At 38.8% G+C, this 18805-nt stretch overlaps 1 protein-coding gene across 2 annotated transcripts in view; it reads right to left on the bottom strand.

Moving 5' to 3' along the window:
- VAMP7 (vesicle associated membrane protein 7) overlaps positions 1–18507 on the bottom strand; it is a 56889-nt gene extending 38382 nt beyond the window's left edge. The window contains exons 1-4 of one of the 2 annotated variants that reach the window (XM_047100699.1): positions 18401–18507; positions 7773–7927; positions 2527–2584; positions 108–245 (exon numbers count right to left, since the gene is read on the bottom strand). In XM_047100699.1, the coding sequence (XP_046956655.1) occupies positions 108–245; positions 2527–2584; positions 7773–7918 (342 nt within the window). In that variant the 5' untranslated portion in view covers positions 7919–7927; positions 18401–18507. Of the gene's footprint in view, positions 1–107; positions 246–2526; positions 2585–7772; positions 7928–13900; positions 14049–18400 lie in introns of those variants that run through there. The other variant, XM_047100700.1, reaches the window with a different exon arrangement.
- Positions 18508–18805: the final 298 nt, after the last annotated feature.

The raw sequence follows: 18805 nt of genomic DNA, 5'->3' as shown, positions 1-18805 counted from the left end.
GCAAAATCAGAAAAATGTATTTGCAGGTTAAGGTCTCCTTTATTCAAAGTGCCTTAAGGTAATAAAGAAGATAGGAATCAAAATACTACATCCTAAAAATATCTTACCAGCTGTGCAGCCAAAACACTTGAGAACTCGCTATTCATGGCATATGGGAGTGCTGTCTGTGCTCTTGAACCATATGTTGTCTGGAACCTCTTCTTTATCTCATTCAGAAAATTAAATGCTCGGGAACGTTCAAAATCCTGAAAAGAGACCAACACAGAGTTCACATCAGAAAGTAAACAAAGATGATATGGATGATTAACAACAACCATAAGAACAGCTAACATTACTGAGCAATGATTCCATGAAGAGGAACTAGCACTGACCTCATTTTACAATAAGGAAACAAAGGCTCTGAAAAGGTAACTTGCCAAAGGTCAAACAACTAGTAAAAGAGCTGAAAGTCCAATCTAAATATTAAACAACTAGTAAAAGAAAGAGCTGAGAGTCCAATTCAAATGTTTGATTACTTCCTACTAAAGATAACAGGATCTAAGTTAGCTTCTTGAGAGCAAGAATTGGGCTTTACTTCCTTCATATCTTTCACAGCATCTAATAAGAAGGCCCAGCACAAGAAGATGCTTAATAAATCCATAATAATACTGCAGTCTTTCACACACAAAGATAACACTACTGATAAATACTTTGAATTGGGTTTTTTCAGTAGTGATGGTACACTTGAAAAGATCAAGTGATGTACTCTTGTCTGGTCCCAGCCAAAAAGTATTTACATATGTATAAAATTACAACTCAAGAAACAGAAAACTCAACTCTGATGAAGCCAAATTTAGTGATATTTCTCATCTATTCCAATAAAGATTAAACCCTGACCTATGGCAATCGTGCCAATTCCATGCCTCTTGTCATCGATGAATTTAGAAATAAGTATGTAACCTACTCCTAGCCAATGAGCAATTTCAGATATAGCTGGATTTTAAAAATAATTTTAGAAAACAATGGGGCGCCTGGGTGGCTCAGTTGGTTGAGCATCCAACTCTTGATTTTGGCTCAGGTCATGATCCCAGGGTCATGGGATCGAGCCCTGCATCAGGCTCTTTACTGAGCATGGAGCTTGCTTAAGATTCTCTCTCTGCCCCTCTCACCCCTCGTGCCCTCTCTCTCTCTAAAATGAAAAAAAAAAAAAACTACTGTGAAACCAGGGATAAAAATCATTGTGATGGTCACTATGGTTGACACTCATCTCCATTTCACCCAAGATGATTATTAGTCTATGCCAAGGGTTCGTAAGCTGGGGTCAATGGTCCGAATTCAAGGGGTCCATGTACTTGAATAGAAAGAAAAATGACATTATTTTCAGTAAGTTTTAACTTAAATTTCAAATCTGAGTGTAGGTAACAAACCAAAACAGTACCAAACAGTATCTGTCACTCTGTCACCAAAAGAAATCTTTTTTTCACATACCATTAGTTATAGATATCTCAAAATCTCATTTATATCATCGCCATTTCAAAATTATTATTAGTCATTAGACCTCTGACTAGATCTTGTTACTTAACGAATTCATAAAGAAGCATATACATTACTCTATCAATTTTTAAAATACTCTGAATACTGTATTTCAATATAATTGGTTTTGTTTATAATAACGTATTTCATACACTTAAAAACATCCTAGGAGGGGCCTATGAGTGTCAAAGGAGTCTGTGGCACAGTAAAGATTAAACCCTGACCTATGGCAATCATGCCAATTCCATGCCTCTTGTCATGGATCAATTTAGAAATAAGTATGTAACCTACTCCTAGCCAATAAGACATGAAAAGAAGTTCACTTCGAAAGCAGGGAGAGAGGACAGTGTGCTTTGGAGAACTTCCCTCATTCTTACAATAAGAGATTTGAGAAGACATAGTCCCTCTTCTCTGAATACAAAATAAGTAAGCATGTGGCTGCATGCAACCATAGGGAAATGTATCTAGGAAGAAGCTGACACCAAGGATAGCAGAGGAGAGAGAAATGACCTTGATGGCATTGTTAAGTTACTGAGCATTTTGGTCTAGAACCTACAAACTCTAAAAACAGCCTACCAATGTGAACTACAGGTCTACAAAACTGATTATGATATACTGTGATTTTGTTTTCTGAAAGTCTATATACATTAAAAAATTCATTATTGATTGAATAAAATAACCTATTTAATATTTCAGATAAATAAATTTTGGACTGGATACAAAAAAATCATGATTATGAAGACCAATTCTCACTGCACAATAGGATAAATGTAGAAGCTGCAAGAAATTAGTTAAGCTAAAACTCTACCAAAACTGAGCTGATATGCATGTACCCAGACATCACCTCTTCTTGTCATTTGCTGCTCCATATGATAAATGCAAAGTACAGAAAAAAATGTATCTATGGACACTTATATTCACATCATGTTTACCTACCATAAATATAGATAATTAAGAACTGACTCTATTAACAGTATACATACTTAAATAGCAACATGTCTTCAAGTTACTTACATCATCAGTGATACAAAGATATACAATCCTGTCTTGGCAGATGTAATGAAACAAATAACTGTAGGATAAAAGATATAAAACTTACTGTGGTTATGAGCAATATTGCTTTCACTTCCATCTTCTATGTATAAGCAAATTTAGTACTGCCAATGTGACCATATCATTTACCGATACTATCTATTCTCCCTCTCCCCCTCCCCTATACACCTGTTTCTCTCAAGTCAAACTGATAAGAATAAATAAGACATTAAAAGAAAGTCTCTACCTTAACTACATAGCACAACAGTATGCACATTACCTATTAAAATGACAGCTGCAAAAGCACAACTGGACTCTTAAGGCCTGAACAAGGGATGACATCTTAGGAGGGACACATCATTAAGATTAACCTCCAATGGGTTATCCGGTCTTCCTTGCCTTCTTTTACGATCTCAAAGCAAACACTTTTTCTACCAAACACTCAACATTAACATTTGTTTGGCATCTACTTGGAGCCAGTTACTGGGCTGGGTGCTGAGGATACAAATAGGCAAAACCATCAGTCCCTGCCTACACCAAGATCACAGTGCAGGGAATTACAGAGCAACATGGTAAAATAGGATGAGGAGAGGCAGTACACGGTGCTCTGGCAACATAAAGGAGACACCTACAGAGTTTAGCAGAGGGTAACGGGAAAGACATCCTGGAGCAAGTGATGTGTAAGCCAAGACCTGAATAGTAAGTAAGAGATGGCAAGGTAAAGAGCAAACAGAGTGTTCCAGAGTAGAAAACCAATAAACATAAAGGCTTGGAGATAAATAAAAAAAAAAAAGCACATAATGGGTTTAGTAAAGTCAAAAGAGTCCACATGACTAGAGTCCACATGACTAGAGTATGAAATGGAAAGACAATTTGGCTGCACAGATGAGGCTATGGAAGTAAGCAAATACTAGGTTATAGAATATGTTACAACCTCACTATGCTTTATCCCCAGAATAATGAACAAGCATCAGAGGGTTTTAGCCTGAGGAGAATGTGGTAAGATCGGCCACGTAAAGGGATGTTTTGGCTAGAACACGGAAAACAGACTGAAAGGAGGACCTGACAGGAGACTGCTGTAGTAGAGCAGGTAAGCAAATGAGGAGGGAAATAAACTAAAGTACTATGGGCAATGGAAAAGAAAAGAGAAGAACTAGAACAGAACTTGACAACTGGCTATTGGAAGTGAAGCAGAGGGATAACTCAATTTTGCCTCCTGGATTTTACCTTGGGCAAGTGGATAGATAGGAGTACCTCTTGAATTATACTTTTAATGTCCATATAGAAGCTTAATATGAATAACAAGGAGGTATGGGGAACTCAGGCAAAATGTCTTCCTCCACTACTCTAAAACCGTTCACATCAATTCCATCAATGGCTTCCACATCACCATGTCCAGTGGCTCTCTCTGAAACATGGTAGTGTTGACCACTATCCTTCTTCTGAAAAGTGTTTTCTCTCCACTAGATTTCCTAACACCAGGCTTGCCTGGTTAATGTGGTAGTCTCTTTCCCTCTCTATTGATGTTTTCCAGCATCTTCAGCTCCCTGCTCTTTTCTCACACACTCCCTGGATGGTGGCATCCACTGTCATGTTTCGTTGTTGTTTGTTTTCAGCTACCACAATTATGATGATGATTCTCACATCTAGATCTGACCTACTTCCTGAGCTCCAGGCTTACATACACTACTGTCTACTAGACATACCCAACTGGACATACCAGTGACAACTTAAACACAATGTTCAAAATGGAAGTCATCAGTTTCCCCACAAAATTTGTTTCTCCTAAACTACATTAGGGAGTAACTTGGTGCAAAGACCACAAAAAATTACAAGGCATGGTCCCTGCCACCGAGGAGCCTACTGTCAGGGGACAGAGACAAAAAATAAAGATTGCAATTATGATACAGAGTGCTAAGTGCTACAATATGAATAAACAAAGGATGCTATGGAGACAAGCAAAAGGGAGGCACTTGGTCTGGTCTTGGAGTTCAGAGTTTCTAGAAAAGGAAATATCAAAGCTCAGGAAGACAAAGTCAGATTTTTAAAAAAGATAAACATTTTCCAGTAAAAGGTAATAGCTGCTGCAAAGAATAGGAAGAGAGAAAAAACCCAGCACTGAAATGAAAATAGCTGAGTATGGCTGGAGAACAAAACCAAAGGCTAAAGTAGTGACAGATGAGACCAGAGAAGGAAGCAGTGGCAGATCTTGAAGAATCTTCCTAGTCACATTAATAACTTTACCGACTGCACAGAGTAACTGCTGAAGAAAAGGGACATGATCAGAACTGCCCTTTTAGGACTAAAGTAATAATGAAGAAAATAGTTCATCTGGGACCTGTAAAATTAGCAAAAGTTTACCAGGGGGCTAGGAGGAGGAAGACAGTCCAAAAGCATGAAAAAAAATATATATACATATATAACAAAGCCGGGAATAACACAGCTAGGACAGGGTATGGCAAGGAGTCCTAAAGAGATAAGGGTAGAAAGGTCAGGAATGGACAAAATTGTGAAGGCAGAGTTCGGCCTTTACTCTAAAAGCAATGGGTTTTAAGCCAGAAAGTGTAATCACAGGAATATGCAAAACAGATTAAAGGAAGGAGCAACCAGAAGCCGAATGGTTAGGAGGAAGCTATTAAAAATGAAAAACAATAAAGGCTTAAACTACCACTATGACAAGTGGGGACAGAGGAAATGGAATGGATTGAAAAATGTCTTGTAGGAGAATGGCAAGGATTTGGTGAGAAAGTCAAATACGATTCTTAAATTTTAGGCTTAGCCAACTGAATGACTGGTGATGTTGTTAAAGAAGAAAGAAATAGCAAGAGGAAGATCAGATTCAGGCAGAAATGGTTGTAATACAGTAAAAAAATGGACTTTTTTCTTCTGGTGTACAATAGTTAAAGATATTTTTAATAGAGATGATGGAACATGATTATAAGAAAGAAACAAAGACAGAAGATTAAAAGGAAAAAACTCAGTGATGGAGCCTCACTCTAGAGAATACCGGGCAGGGGTAGATTAGGAAGCAGGTGGGGAGGCATGGCAGGTGCATAATGTTTCCTTCTTGTACTATAACCATATTTTCACTGGATTACATACTCTAGCTTCCCTTGTAGTTAGATACGGCTATGTGACTAAGTTCTGGTTGATAAACTGCGAGTGGAAGGTATATCCCCTACTTCCCAGTCTTGCCTCTAGAAGGTCTGAATGTGCTTTTCCTGGGCATTTTCCTGAGAACTGACTCGGAACACAGAGACCACAAGCCTAATAAGTCTGACAAAATTATAAAGCCAGACTCACAAGAAACTGGGATCACTTGACCCCTAAGACCACGTCTGGACCGGTAAACTATACCAGCGGGCAGCAGACTACAAAACCTATATAGTTCCCAAAGATGACACACTCTCTAACACCCATTTTGGATGTGGCCAGATGATAACGGACCAGGAAGAGCCTCGTGGAGAACAAAGCCAAGATTCAGGGAGAAAAGACAAGGGAGTTCTTCCAATAAAGCAGAACCACTAACCACTCTAGGATCAGAACAGGAAGTCTTTGAAATGGCTGTGAAGTAGTTATTTGAACACTGCTGGGAAGCAGTGACCTCTACGTGTTTCTCATTGTTCCCTTTTCTAAATTGGAGTTTGTAACTTCCACTGTGGTGATGTTGTTCTTCTTCTACAATTGTCTATTGGGTTGGCAGGGGGAGCAGGGGGAACATATGACTTCTCTTTTAGTTTATGGTCAGTAGGTCACAGGAGCCACACCTGGGCCTGATGGAGAAGACTGCATGTCACCCAGACTCTCTGAGCTGGACAGTGACCAGGAGTCTTTCGGGCCATCTCCTGCAGAGAGGATACGTGTTCTAGGTTTGAAAGGAAAGTACACACAGATATTTGAGTGGCCCAAAAGAGCAGAATGGAAGACTGCACAAGTTGTCTCCTAATATCCTCTAACTTCTAGAGCAACAGAATTTTAGCTGAACATACAGTTGCACAGCTATAAAGGACAAATTCTAACCTCCCTTCTAGCTCGGTTAGCTACATAACTATGTAGAGAAAAATAAAACGTAAGCAGAAACTTCTGAACAATAAAACATCGGCCTACTTCTGGACTTGGCCTTTAAAAACACTGGGCAAGTGCAGGGAGTTAACAAGACTAAAGGAGCTGCCTTGGCCACAGCTAATCAAAGACACTAACTGTAAAGGACAGAGCCACCCGACCAGCCTGGAAGCACTCATCTCTGGGATACCTCATTTAAGTAACACCATAATTTGGGGTATCTCTCTTATAGTGATTTAGAGTAGGTCCTAAATTATACAAGGAGGTAGCTCTGGAAAGCAATAAGAACCTCCTTCTGAGATAAGAACTAAGGAAATCAGGATGAGTTAAATAACAAAAGTTTTTTTAAGTACTGATGAGGAAGGTGGAGGCACTTTTTATCTGATTACTAAGACTTCCCATCTGTGCCCCCCCCCAACCCATTCTCCAACTGCCCACCAGACTCTAAAGCAAAACCTGACCATGTCACACCCAGCTGAAAACCTTCAACACCTTCCCATGGCCCACAGAGTAAAGTCCCGTCTCTTAACATGGCCTATGAGGCCCTATATGACTTCTCTTCTACCTCTTAGCTTTGTTTTCACCAGGCTGGGTACCAGTCACAGAATACCACCTGCAGTTCCCTACACATGCCCTATGATCTCATGACTCCATATTTCTCTACCAGCTGTTCGTTCTATCTAGAATGTGATCTCCCTACCTGCTACCTCCCACCATCTACTTCAATTATGGATTTGACTTTCTCTTCCATTAAACTCTAACCTCTATGAGGGCAAATATTGTGTGATTTCTTGTTGTATCCCCAGCACCAAGCCCAGTGCCTGGCAATAGTCAGTCAAGTGCTCAGTAAATATTTACTGAAAGAATGAACAAAGGAATATCATCTCTCTTATCTGTTCCATGTTGCACATATCCTAGAGTTCTATAGCAAAGTCATTTTTACGAGTAACATTGCCATATCTTTCTTTAAAATAGTAATATAACTTCAATAAAATAATTTAAATTTATAATGAATGGAAGCAAACCATTTTCTAAGTTGGTAAAGGTTATTGTTCTGTCAGCTTATTTAAACTATCCACCAAGAACCTCGTTTTCCAGTTTTCTACTATGCTGATTATAATACAATTTACTTCTTTCACCCTCTACCCATGCAGAGCAGAACTCACTTGCCATGTGAGTACGTTAGTTTGTTATTTTCAGAAGGTATCTTAGCCAGAATCTGTTCTGTCACCTCCAGGAAGTTTCCTCCACACCAAGCATGTTTGGCAAGGATAGTTGTTCCCCTGGCAACAACTGCAAAAAGAATGGCCATGGCTTCAATCTATCAAAAGGAAAAAAGACACACAAAACTTAGAATATTTCTTTGATATTATCTTTCAAAAGAAAACTATCATATACCAACACCTACCCAAGACCAGTATTTTTTCAATACTCATTTATTTTTTTAATTGAAGTATAGTTGACACACAATGTTACATTAGTTTCAGGTATACAGCATAGTGATTTGACAATTCTATAAGTTATGCTATGCTCACCACAGTGTAGTTACCATCTTTCACCATGCAAAACTATTACAACATATTGACTATAATCCCTACGGTATACCTTCTATTCCTATGACATCGATTCCATGACTGGAAGCCTGTATCTTCCACTCCCCTTCACCTCTTTTTGCCCACCCCTCTCCCCTCTGGCAACCATGTTTGTCCTCTGCTTTTATACATCCGATTCTGCTTTTTGGGGTTTTTTTACATTCCACATGTAGGTGAAATCATACATTTGTCTTTCTGACTTATTTCACTTAGCATAATACTCTCTAGGTCCATCTATGTTGTTGCAAATGGCAATAGCTCATTCTTTTTTATGCCTGAGTAATAATATTCCTGTGTGTGTGTGTGTGTGTGTACGTGTGTACACCACATCTTTATCCATTCATTTACCAATGGATACTTGGGTTACTTCTGTATGTTTATTATTGTAAATAATGCTGCAATAAACATAGGGGAACATACACCCATTGAAATTAATGTTTTTGATTTCTTTGGGTAAATATCTAGTAAAATTACTGAATCACATGGCATTTCTATTTTTGATTTTTTGAGGAACCTCCATACTATTTTCCATTGTGGTTGCATCAATTTACATTCCCACCAGCAGTGCACAAGGGTTCCCTTCTTTCCACATCCTAGCCAATACTTATTTCTGGTCTTTTTGATAGCGGCCATTCTGACAAGAATGAGATAATATGTCATTGTGGTTTTGATTTGCATTTCCCTGATGTTAGTGATGTTGAGCTTCCTTTCATGTGTCTGTTGGCCATCTGTATGTCTTCTTTGAAAAAATGTCTATTCAAATCCTTTGCCCACTTTTTAATTGGATTATTTGGGGTTTATGGTGTTGAGTTATGTAGGTCCTTTGTATATTTTAGATATTAATCGCTCATGAACCTATCATTTGCAAATATCTTCTCCTATTCAGTAGGGTGCCTTTTAGTTTTGTCAGTAGTTTCCTTTGCCGTGCAGAAGGTTTGTATTTTGACGTAGTCCCAATAATTTATTTTTTATTTTTTCCCTTGCCTCAGGATACATATCTAGAAAAAAATGTTGCTAAAGCTGATGTCAAGGAAATTACTGCCTATTTTTCTTCTAGGAGTTTTACAGTTTCATGTTTCACATTTAGGTATTTAATCCATTTTGAGTTTATGTATGGTGTAAGACAGTGGTCCAGTTTTCCCAGCATCGTTTGTTGAAGAGACTGTCTTTTCCCTATTGTTTATTTTTACCTCTTTTGTTGAAGTTTAATTAACCACATAATTGTGGGTTTATTTCTGGGCTCTCTATTCTGTTCCAATGATCCATGTGTCTATTTTTGTGCCAATACCATATTGTTTTGATCACTACAGCTTTGTAATATATCTAGAAATCGGGGATTGTGATACTTCCAGCTTTGTTCTTATTTCTCAGATTGCTTTGGCTATTCAGGGTCTTTCGTGGTTCCACACAAATTTTAGGGCTATTTGTTCCAGTTCTGTGAAAAATGCTATTTTGATATGGATTGCACTGAATCTGAAAGTTGCTTTAGGTAGTATGGACATTTTAACAATATTAATTCTTCCAATCCATGAGTACAGGGTACCTTTCCATTTGTTTGTGTACCTGGAAACAGTATTGACCAAGGTCAATAACACTAACACTAATGTAAGACACTTAAAAACAGGCTTAACAAAAAGGTCACAGTCTTGTACAAACTTACGACCCTAAACCATGTTGATATGCATAGACATATAGAGATACACCAAATATGTACATGTGTGTGTATACAACGTAATGTATGTCACACACACACATTGATAGGGTGCATTTACAAATTATACAACACAATCAGATATCACCACTTGAAAAGCAATTACCATAAGCAAAGGGACATAAATAGAGGTGTTTCATCCTTTTTTTTAACTGAGGCACAATTAACAGTGTTACATTAGTTTCAGGTGTACAATATAATAATTCAACAATTCTGTGCATTACTCAGTGCTCATCACCATAAGTGTACTCTTAATCCTCTTTATCTATTTCACTCAACACCCACCCCCCCACCACCCTCTGACAATCACTAGTTTGTTCTCTGTATTTAACAGTCTGGTTTTTTGTGTGTCTCCTTTTTTCTTTGTTCTGTTTCTTAAATTCCACATATGCAGTAATCCCATCCTGAAAATTTATCCTAAGAAAATAGTTCAACAGAAGTTTGACTCTAGATTCACAAAAAATACATAATAACAATAAAAACAGCTCATATTTATTGTTTACTGTGTGCCAGAGACCATTTTAAACACTTTACAATTATTAACTCACTCAATCCTTTCATCAATTAAATTATACACTATTATGATACTTATACTAAACTGAGCAAACTGAAGTATAGATGACTTACACAGTTTTCCCAAAATTACAGAGCTAGTAAGTGGTAACAGCTGGAATTTAAACCCAGGTGGTATGGTTCTAGAACCCACAATCTTATCCCAAACTATGTAGTGCCTCTACTTTAAAGGCATCATCCATAATAGAAACAAACTGGAAACAACCCAAACCTTCTATAAGAGGAATGGCTCTATAAATTATGGTAAGGTCTTTCATAAACAAAACATTTCTAAAACAATATACAGCATGAGTTTAGGTCTATTTTTCTCATATAATGAATTTGTACTATTTTTTCCATGTAACTTCCTCATTTCTCTTATCTATAGAATAAATTTATAAAAAGAGATGACAAAGTACTTTTCTATTCTAACTCTTCAACTTAATGTTTTTTGTTAACATGTTCAGTTTCATCCAACAGGCCAGTGGTTCTTAAAATGTAGGTTAATGAGTTATCCTGGGCAGAAGAATGACAGTCACTATTAAAAATTCAAATTCTTGGCATCATCACCTGAAATTCTGATTCAGTAGGCTTGAGGTGACACCATGGAAATACGTATTTAAGACAAGCCTGTCTGGATGCAGGTGATTCACACAACCATATTTTGTGAAATACAGCAACAGACCATAAAAATGCTTGAGGTCAGGGAATCCTGAGACTCCTTCCTGGAATCTCACACTAAAAGACAGCATACAGAGAAGAAGCACTCATCTGTCACTTGAGCTAAACACCTCCAGGGTCTCTTCTTCACTCCACTCTCTAAATAAGGGTATTCCCCCGGGTTGTGTCCTTCGCCATCATCTTCTTTCTGGATTTCTCTTTACACATATGTATCAAGTTACAATTTCCAAATCACTTTCTTGTATATTATATCCCTTGATCCTAAAAGCCTCAACTGACCCTATAACATGCCTCAGGTACTGCTTCACTTCTTAAAATCACAATCTACACACTATCTCTGCTTCTCTAGTTCTTACCTCTTCAACTTACTATAATCTGGGTTTTGCCCTAAAGAGTCCACAAACCCATGCTTGCTAAGATCATCAACAGCCTCTATGCTACAAAATTCAGTGGACACTTCTCTATTATCACTTACTTGACCTCTTAGGAACAGTCAACATTGCTGACTAACCCTCCTTCTTGAAACACTCCTACATGTCTGCATGCTCCTTGTTTTCTTTTTGAGCCCTCCTCTTCTAGCTAACTTCTAAATGTTGACTTTCCATGGGTATTAGTTCTACGCTCTCATCCCAAGAAGAGCTCATCTACACCTGTTATTTTAAACATGATTTATTTGCTGAAGACATTGCATATAGAAAAAAAAAAACAAAGGCACAACCAAAGTTAAGGGAAAACCAAAGACAAAATTCACGGCACAACAAATAGTTGAGAGAAAAGTAGATGAACAGAGACCCACAAAGAAGACTGAGGAGGACCAACTGAGAAAGTCAGAGGAAAGCCAGAAGAGTGTGGTGGCCTGAAAGCCCAAGGGAAAGCAAGCTTCAAGAAGGAACAAGTGTCAGCTACTACCTGTGTTCACTGATGCATAGTAGCGAGACTGTAAAAGAGCCACTAAAATTCAATAAAGAAGCAAGTCATTAGTCAAAGAGATATGTAGTAGAATGGAACAAAACCACAAAGAGAAACAGAGACAAGAAATTATATGGTCCATGAGACAGATGAAAAAGTAGCAGCTTCAGTCCCTTAGCAGCTTCAAGAAGTAAACTCAATTTGGCAACAATACAAAAAAAGTCTACTGTCTTAGTGGACCAGAAGTTCATTATGAACTGACATCAGGTAATTGCATAAAATGCTTACATAATCCTAAATTATATTAAGAAACAGTGTCTTGATCTTTTAAAGTACTATTACCATTATACTCTGTGCTGGTTAGAATACATGTGGAATACTGAACTCAACTCTGAGTATGGTATTTCAAGATTGGACGGAAGGGCAACATTATGGTTAAGGAACCTGGACATGCTATCATTTGAAGAATGGCTAGAGAAACTAGGAACATTTAACATTAAAAAAAGAAGACTTAGAACGTGACAGCAGCCTTGAAGTTTACATGAAGTACAGTCACCTAGAACAGGGAGTGCATTATTTGGAATATAATTAGGAACAAATGTCTGTTAAACATCAGGTACACAGCCACAGAAATTTTTACTTTCTTCTCATGTGTCAATAATAGGAATTTCTTACTCTCTTCTAGACTGTTAAAAACCTCACCTATTATCAAGTCTCATCTTCCCCCACTGTAACTCTCTTGCAATAGAATCTTTAATGTCTTTTTCAGCTTTTTTTTTTCATTTTTTAGAGACAGTGAGCATGCATGTGGGGGTGGGGGCGCAGAGGGAGAATCTTAAGCAGGCTCTAGGCCCAGCACAGAGCCTGACGTGGGGCTCAGTCTCATGACTGAGATCATGACCTGAGCCAAAATCAAGAGTCAAACACTTAACTGAGTGAGCCACCCAGGAGCCCCAATCTTTTTAAGTTTTTAATTCCAGTTTAGTTAACGCATAGTGTAAAATTAGTTTCAGGTGTACAATTCAGGGATTCAACACTTACATAGAACACCCAGTGCTCACAAGTGCATTCCTTAATCCCCATCACCTGAACCAGTAATGTCTTTTTTTTTTTTAACATTTATTTATTTTTGAGAGAGAGAGAGAGAGAGAGAGAGACAGAGTGTGAGCAGGGGACTGGTAGAGAGAGAGGGAGACACAGAATCTGAAGCAGGCTCCAGGCTGTGAGCGGTCAGCACAGAGCCCAACGTGGGGCTCTAACTAAAGAACTGTGAGATCATGACCTGAGCCGAAGTTGGACGCTTAACCGACTGAGCCACCCAGGCACCCCTGAACCTGTAATGTCTTCATGAGTATTGGGATAATAGAAACAGCTGTAAAAGAATACTGCATTTAAAGTGAGAAAACCTGGCTCTGCTAATTATTAGCAGTATGTGAATGTCTAATAAATCCTAACATGCTATATAAATATAATATTCAAGAAAAAAAGAATGAAAAAGATAAGCCAGAGAGAAAAGAGAAGGGGAAAAAAAACCCAATGATGAAATATAAAGGAAAGCCCTGTCTCAACACAGTTCTCTTTCTCATTCCTTTCTGGGTCCCAGAGCCGTTATCCCAATTCTACTTCCTTCCTGCTAAGAGTCCTGTATGAGTTTCCTGTGGCTTCCTTGACAAAGTATCAAAAGCTGCAAAGGCTTAAAACAAGAGAAATTTACTGTCTCCTACTTCTGGAGGCCAGAAGCCCAAAATCAAGATGTTGGCAGGGCCAGGCTCCCTCTGAAATGTGTAGGGGAGAATCTTATCTCTTCCTACTTTCTGGCAGTTTGCTGGCAATCCTTCGCATTCCTTACCTTTTAATGCAGCACTTCAATCTCTGCCTCCATAGTCATATGGCATTCTCCATGTGTACCCATGTCTTCACACAGCAGTCTCTGTGTCTTTTCTTATTAGGACACCTATTCCAGTAAGTCCTCATTTTAACTTACATCTTAATTATCTCTGCAAAGACCATCATTTCCAAATAAAGTCACATTCATAGGTACCAGTGGTCAAGATTCAACATGTCATTTTTGAGGACACAAAACATCTTAGAAACTCACTGTTCCCCCCAATCATTCCTACTCTCTCTTCTACATGTATTCACATCATCCCAACTTGCCTCCCACTTCTCTCTGAAACCGTTATCCTCTTTCCTTACTCACATTATAGGCCTGTCTTTAGGGTGATGGGCCATAAGGGCAACCTCCAACAGCCTGGAGTTAGAAAGACCTGTTTCTACTGCCTAGAAGATTCCAAGGAAAGGTCATTTTTGTTTCAGTTGCTGGGATTCCAAAAAAAGATATGCTATGGAGGAATCCAACTGAGAATTCTAGATGTAGTTTTTTATAGAGGAATTATTAAATTGTGGTGAAGGTCTTTAAGTCCATTCAATTAAAGATTAAGTAAGATGTTACCAGCTGGCATAACAACTGAAATGTCCTGAATAGCATTATTTATAAAGAAAAGGCATCAAGTTTCAAATAATCTTAAAAAGGAATTTTTGGAATATATCCATTAGTAAGTAATGGATTACCTGTATTAAAAACAAAGTGCTTCCCATACCCCATCCAGAAAAAAAAATAAAAATAAAAAAATAAAAACAAATTGCTAACAAAATAGCACAGCAACAATACAAACACTGCTCCTCGGTGGAGGCATCTTCAAGTAGAGGTTGAAGACTGTTTTAGAGAACTGAGCAAAGAAAAAGGCCAAGTCAATTTTTCTCACATTCAAGTCTATGTGTTCTGACAAATTTTTTAACGTTGATTTATTTTTGAGAAAGAGAGAGAGACAGAAGGAGGGGCAGAGAGGGAGACAGAGGATCTGAAGCTGGCTCTGCGCTGACAGCAGAGCCCAATGTGGGGCTCAAACTCACCAACTGTGGGATAATAACCTAAGTCAAAAAGTCAGATGCTTAACCAACTGAACGACCCAGGCACTCCTAATTTTTTAATTCTATATTTTTATTTTGATAACATCAAAAAATTTATGTAAATATTCTGGATCTACACATACACCTTATAAACGAGCAATGGCACACAATTCCATGCTGCATTTGCATTATGAAGGCCTAAGTGCCAAGAAATTCTCTAAAATGACAGTGCCTAATTTCGAATGTCTTGGAAGCATGTGTCTGGCTGCTCTTAGGCTAGCAAATCCTAAAATCATAATGACAATAATGACTCAAGAACTCCTGTATTCTTGCTGTGTTTTTTAATCAGTTACAAAGACATAATTTATCTTTTGCAGTAACAATTTACAATTGAAATCTATCTGCATAATAAAAACCTTTTATTTGAAGAATTAAGACTTGACATGCTGCAGATGACAGAGTAGCAGAATAACATTAACAATGATCTCAGGCTAAGGAGAAAATAATACTTAAAGATATGTCTGAACCAAGCAGAAACCAAATGATACTATAATGTGTTTTATGAATAAAGGATGTGCAACTGTTCAAACAAAAAAGAAGTGGAAGAATTAACTTCTGACATAGCCCATGGTTATAGTCAGTGTAAAATCAAAAGAACACATTCTGTATCATTATTTATATTATTGCAAGGGGATGTGTTATGTTAATCCCTGCAACAGTTCATTAGCAGAATGGTCCACAGGAAATACATAATGGCAATTAGATTTTTTCCACCTTTTTATACTATTAAATTGGCCCAATAAATTAAATGGGAGAGGGGCATGGAAAGTGCTCAGGAAAGGATGGGAACTCATTCTAGGGGGGAGCTATGGAACAAGAGAAGCTATAGGAGTGAGATCAAATTAGGGAAGGTAAACTAGCCTGATGAGATGGAATGGTCCACATTTGGTGGTTGGGAAGGACTAGGGATAAGTCTAATGACCTTATATAAAGAAGGCCTTGTATAAGTTAAGTAATTAATGGATTGGATCAAATAGTTTTTCTATTTCAGTTCAACACATATGTCCTAAGGGTTTACTATATGGCAACCAATGTAGTAGACACTGGTGGCATGAAGGCCATTAAGAAAGGACCTCTATACTCAAGGGAGCCATAGTATAATTGGAAAGAAAGACATAAACAAATAAATGAAATAAAGTATAACCAGTGAATGATCTAAAAATGCACACAATTGTTCAGATTTCTTAAAGTTTTGTGATTATTTCACCTGGGTGAAGAAAAAAAAAACAGGTGTCAGCCTATGTATTAGGAATCTCCTCAGCATAAAGAAGATGTGGTATATATACACAATGGAATATTACTCAGCCATCAAAAATAATTAACCAATGTGGATGGATCTGGAGGGTATTATGCTAAGCAAAATAAGTCAGAGAAAGACCAATACCATACGACTTCACCCATATGTGGAATTTAAGAAACAAACAGATGAACATATGGGGGGGGGAGGAAAAAGAGGGAAACAAACCATAAGAGTCTTAAAGACAGGAGAACAAACTGAGGGTTGATGGAGGGAGGTGGGAGGGCTCGATGGGTGACGGGTATTAGGAGGTCGCTTGTTATGATGAGTACTGGATGTTGTACTTAAGTGATGAATCACTGGATTCTACTCCTGAAACCAAAAATGCACTGTATGTTGGGGCACCTGAGTGGTTCAGTTGGTTAAGTGTCCGACTTCGGCTCAGGTCATGGTCTCATGGTTCATGAGCCCAAGCCCTGTGTCTGGTTCTGTGCTGACAGCTTGGAGCCTGGAGCCTGCTTCGGATTCCTTGTCTCCCTCTCTCTGCCCCTCCCCTGCTCTCTCTCTCTCTCTCTCAAAAATAAATAAACATTAATTTTTTTTAAAAAAATAATGCACTGTATGTTAACTAGAAATAAAAATTTGAAAAGGAAAAAATATATGTAACTCAGATTTTTACAAAAGTATTTCATTAACATACTGTTAAAATTATTTCTCTTTGGAAGAAAGGTCAAAGTCTATTTTATCATTACTGGCTTTCCAGTGCCCAGCACAGTGCCTGGCATATAATTTTCCCACAAATATTTGTTAAATGAATGAATACCGAGCATGTTTTGGTTTAAACAACAGATAACTTTATATTCAGTAGGACCTGGTAAGAAGGGTATTTTGATAACTAAATTATCTCCTTAAGTAAGATAAAGCAGTTGAGCTGCCTTAATCTAATCTAATCCCCAACTCTTCTGTCCTGGTCTTAGGAGGAAATAAGCCAATGGCAGATAAACTACCAATTCTGATGTAATAACCTTAGAGGAGACAGAAGAATGATGAACAAATATTGATATGGCAGAGGAAAATGTGTTTATGAAAAGCCTGGAGTCTGGTCACAGACGTGGTGTATTCTTCTTGGCGTTACAAATATTCTTTCAGGGTGATGTTCTGAACCCAACCCAATCCCTCTGACTTTCTCAGGATAGAAGCCTACCCTGCTAAGTCAACAACCTGTTCTATTTTATATTAACTACCACCACCACCACCACATCACATCATCTGGATTACTCCTGTTCCCCCCCCACACACACACAAACATGTGAACTAATGAGAGTAGCAATCTCGTATGTCTTGTTTCTAGCTATATCCTTTGAACTTGGAAGAGTATCTAGAACATATTAGCTGTTCAATCAATATTTGTTAGATATATGAATGGGTCTGGTCTCAGCCACAGCTATTCAAAGGAAAACATGTCTCTGGGATCAAGTGTGGGGCAATGGAGGTACAGGTAGTTGAGAGCAATTAATAAGACAGAAAGAAAAGGACTTGACAACTGGTCGTTTGGGGCGGGGGTTATGGGAGAGGGAGATATAAAGCATTTACCGAAGTGTCCATTACATGGCCAGAGTTTGTTAAATATTGGCCAATTATAACAACATACAGGTCTGACGCTGTGGAAATAGATCTGGGTAGAAATACAGAGTACCTATCCGAACTGAGGCAGAAGAGGAATGTCAACAATGGGTGGTGAAGAAACGGCACGCGGAAGGATAGAAACCCACGAAGGAGTTCAGAAGTAGGAGATGAAGCAGAAAAGTGACGTCATCAAAACAAGGGCGTAGAGACGAGTCGTCAAAAGACTCAAGAGAGGTCTTTTAGAATACGAACTGACGGAAAGTTAACATTTTCCTCCTGCTGTAACAACTTGAGTGACGCATTCTGACACTCTTTAAATCGAGGCCTTTTCAGAGGCAGAAAACGCACTTCGCCAAAACTGAACCTACCCGACAATTCGAACCGTCGACATCAGAGAAGCCCAAGTCACCCTTGCACTGCTTCCTCAATCCACCCCAGCACCTTCCAGTCCACACCTCTACCCTCCCTCCGCCGTCGTCTCCCCGCCTCCTGCCGAGCGTGCCCCGTTCCATTTACCTGTCCGGGCACCCCCTGAGAGCGCGTGGGCTCAGGACAGAGGGGCGCAAGTCAGAGCCGGACCGCCGATTGCCAGCTCCCAGAGGAGGCTGGGACCCGACGCCGCCGGCTTCCGCGTAAAGCGCCCCGCCCGCGCGCGGCCTCCTGGGAATGTGAGCGCTCCTCCAATGGGAGTGGGCTGGGGGGGCGGGGTCTGCTGCATTCCCATCCCCAACACTTCCCAGCAGCCGCACTGCATTCTGGGAATGGTAGTTCCAATTGGCTTATAGCCCGGTCTGTTGCACAGTTGGTAGGTAACTTGTCATAAACAACATCAAGCGCTGATTCTCCGGCAAAAGAAAAGAACGCACAAAAGGAAAGGGCCACAAGGAGTCCACCAGTATTGACTCTGCGAGATAAACGAAG

This window comes from Lynx rufus, unplaced genomic scaffold, assembly GCF_022079265.1.
Source record: "Lynx rufus isolate CCGP_SWC_20201006 ecotype Redwood Valley unplaced genomic scaffold, mLynRuf1.p SCAF_52, whole genome shotgun sequence".
Lineage (NCBI taxonomy): Eukaryota > Metazoa > Chordata > Mammalia > Carnivora > Felidae > Lynx > Lynx rufus.
Note: the sequence above shows the minus strand (reverse complement) of the source record. Positions and strands in the feature narration are given on the sequence as shown.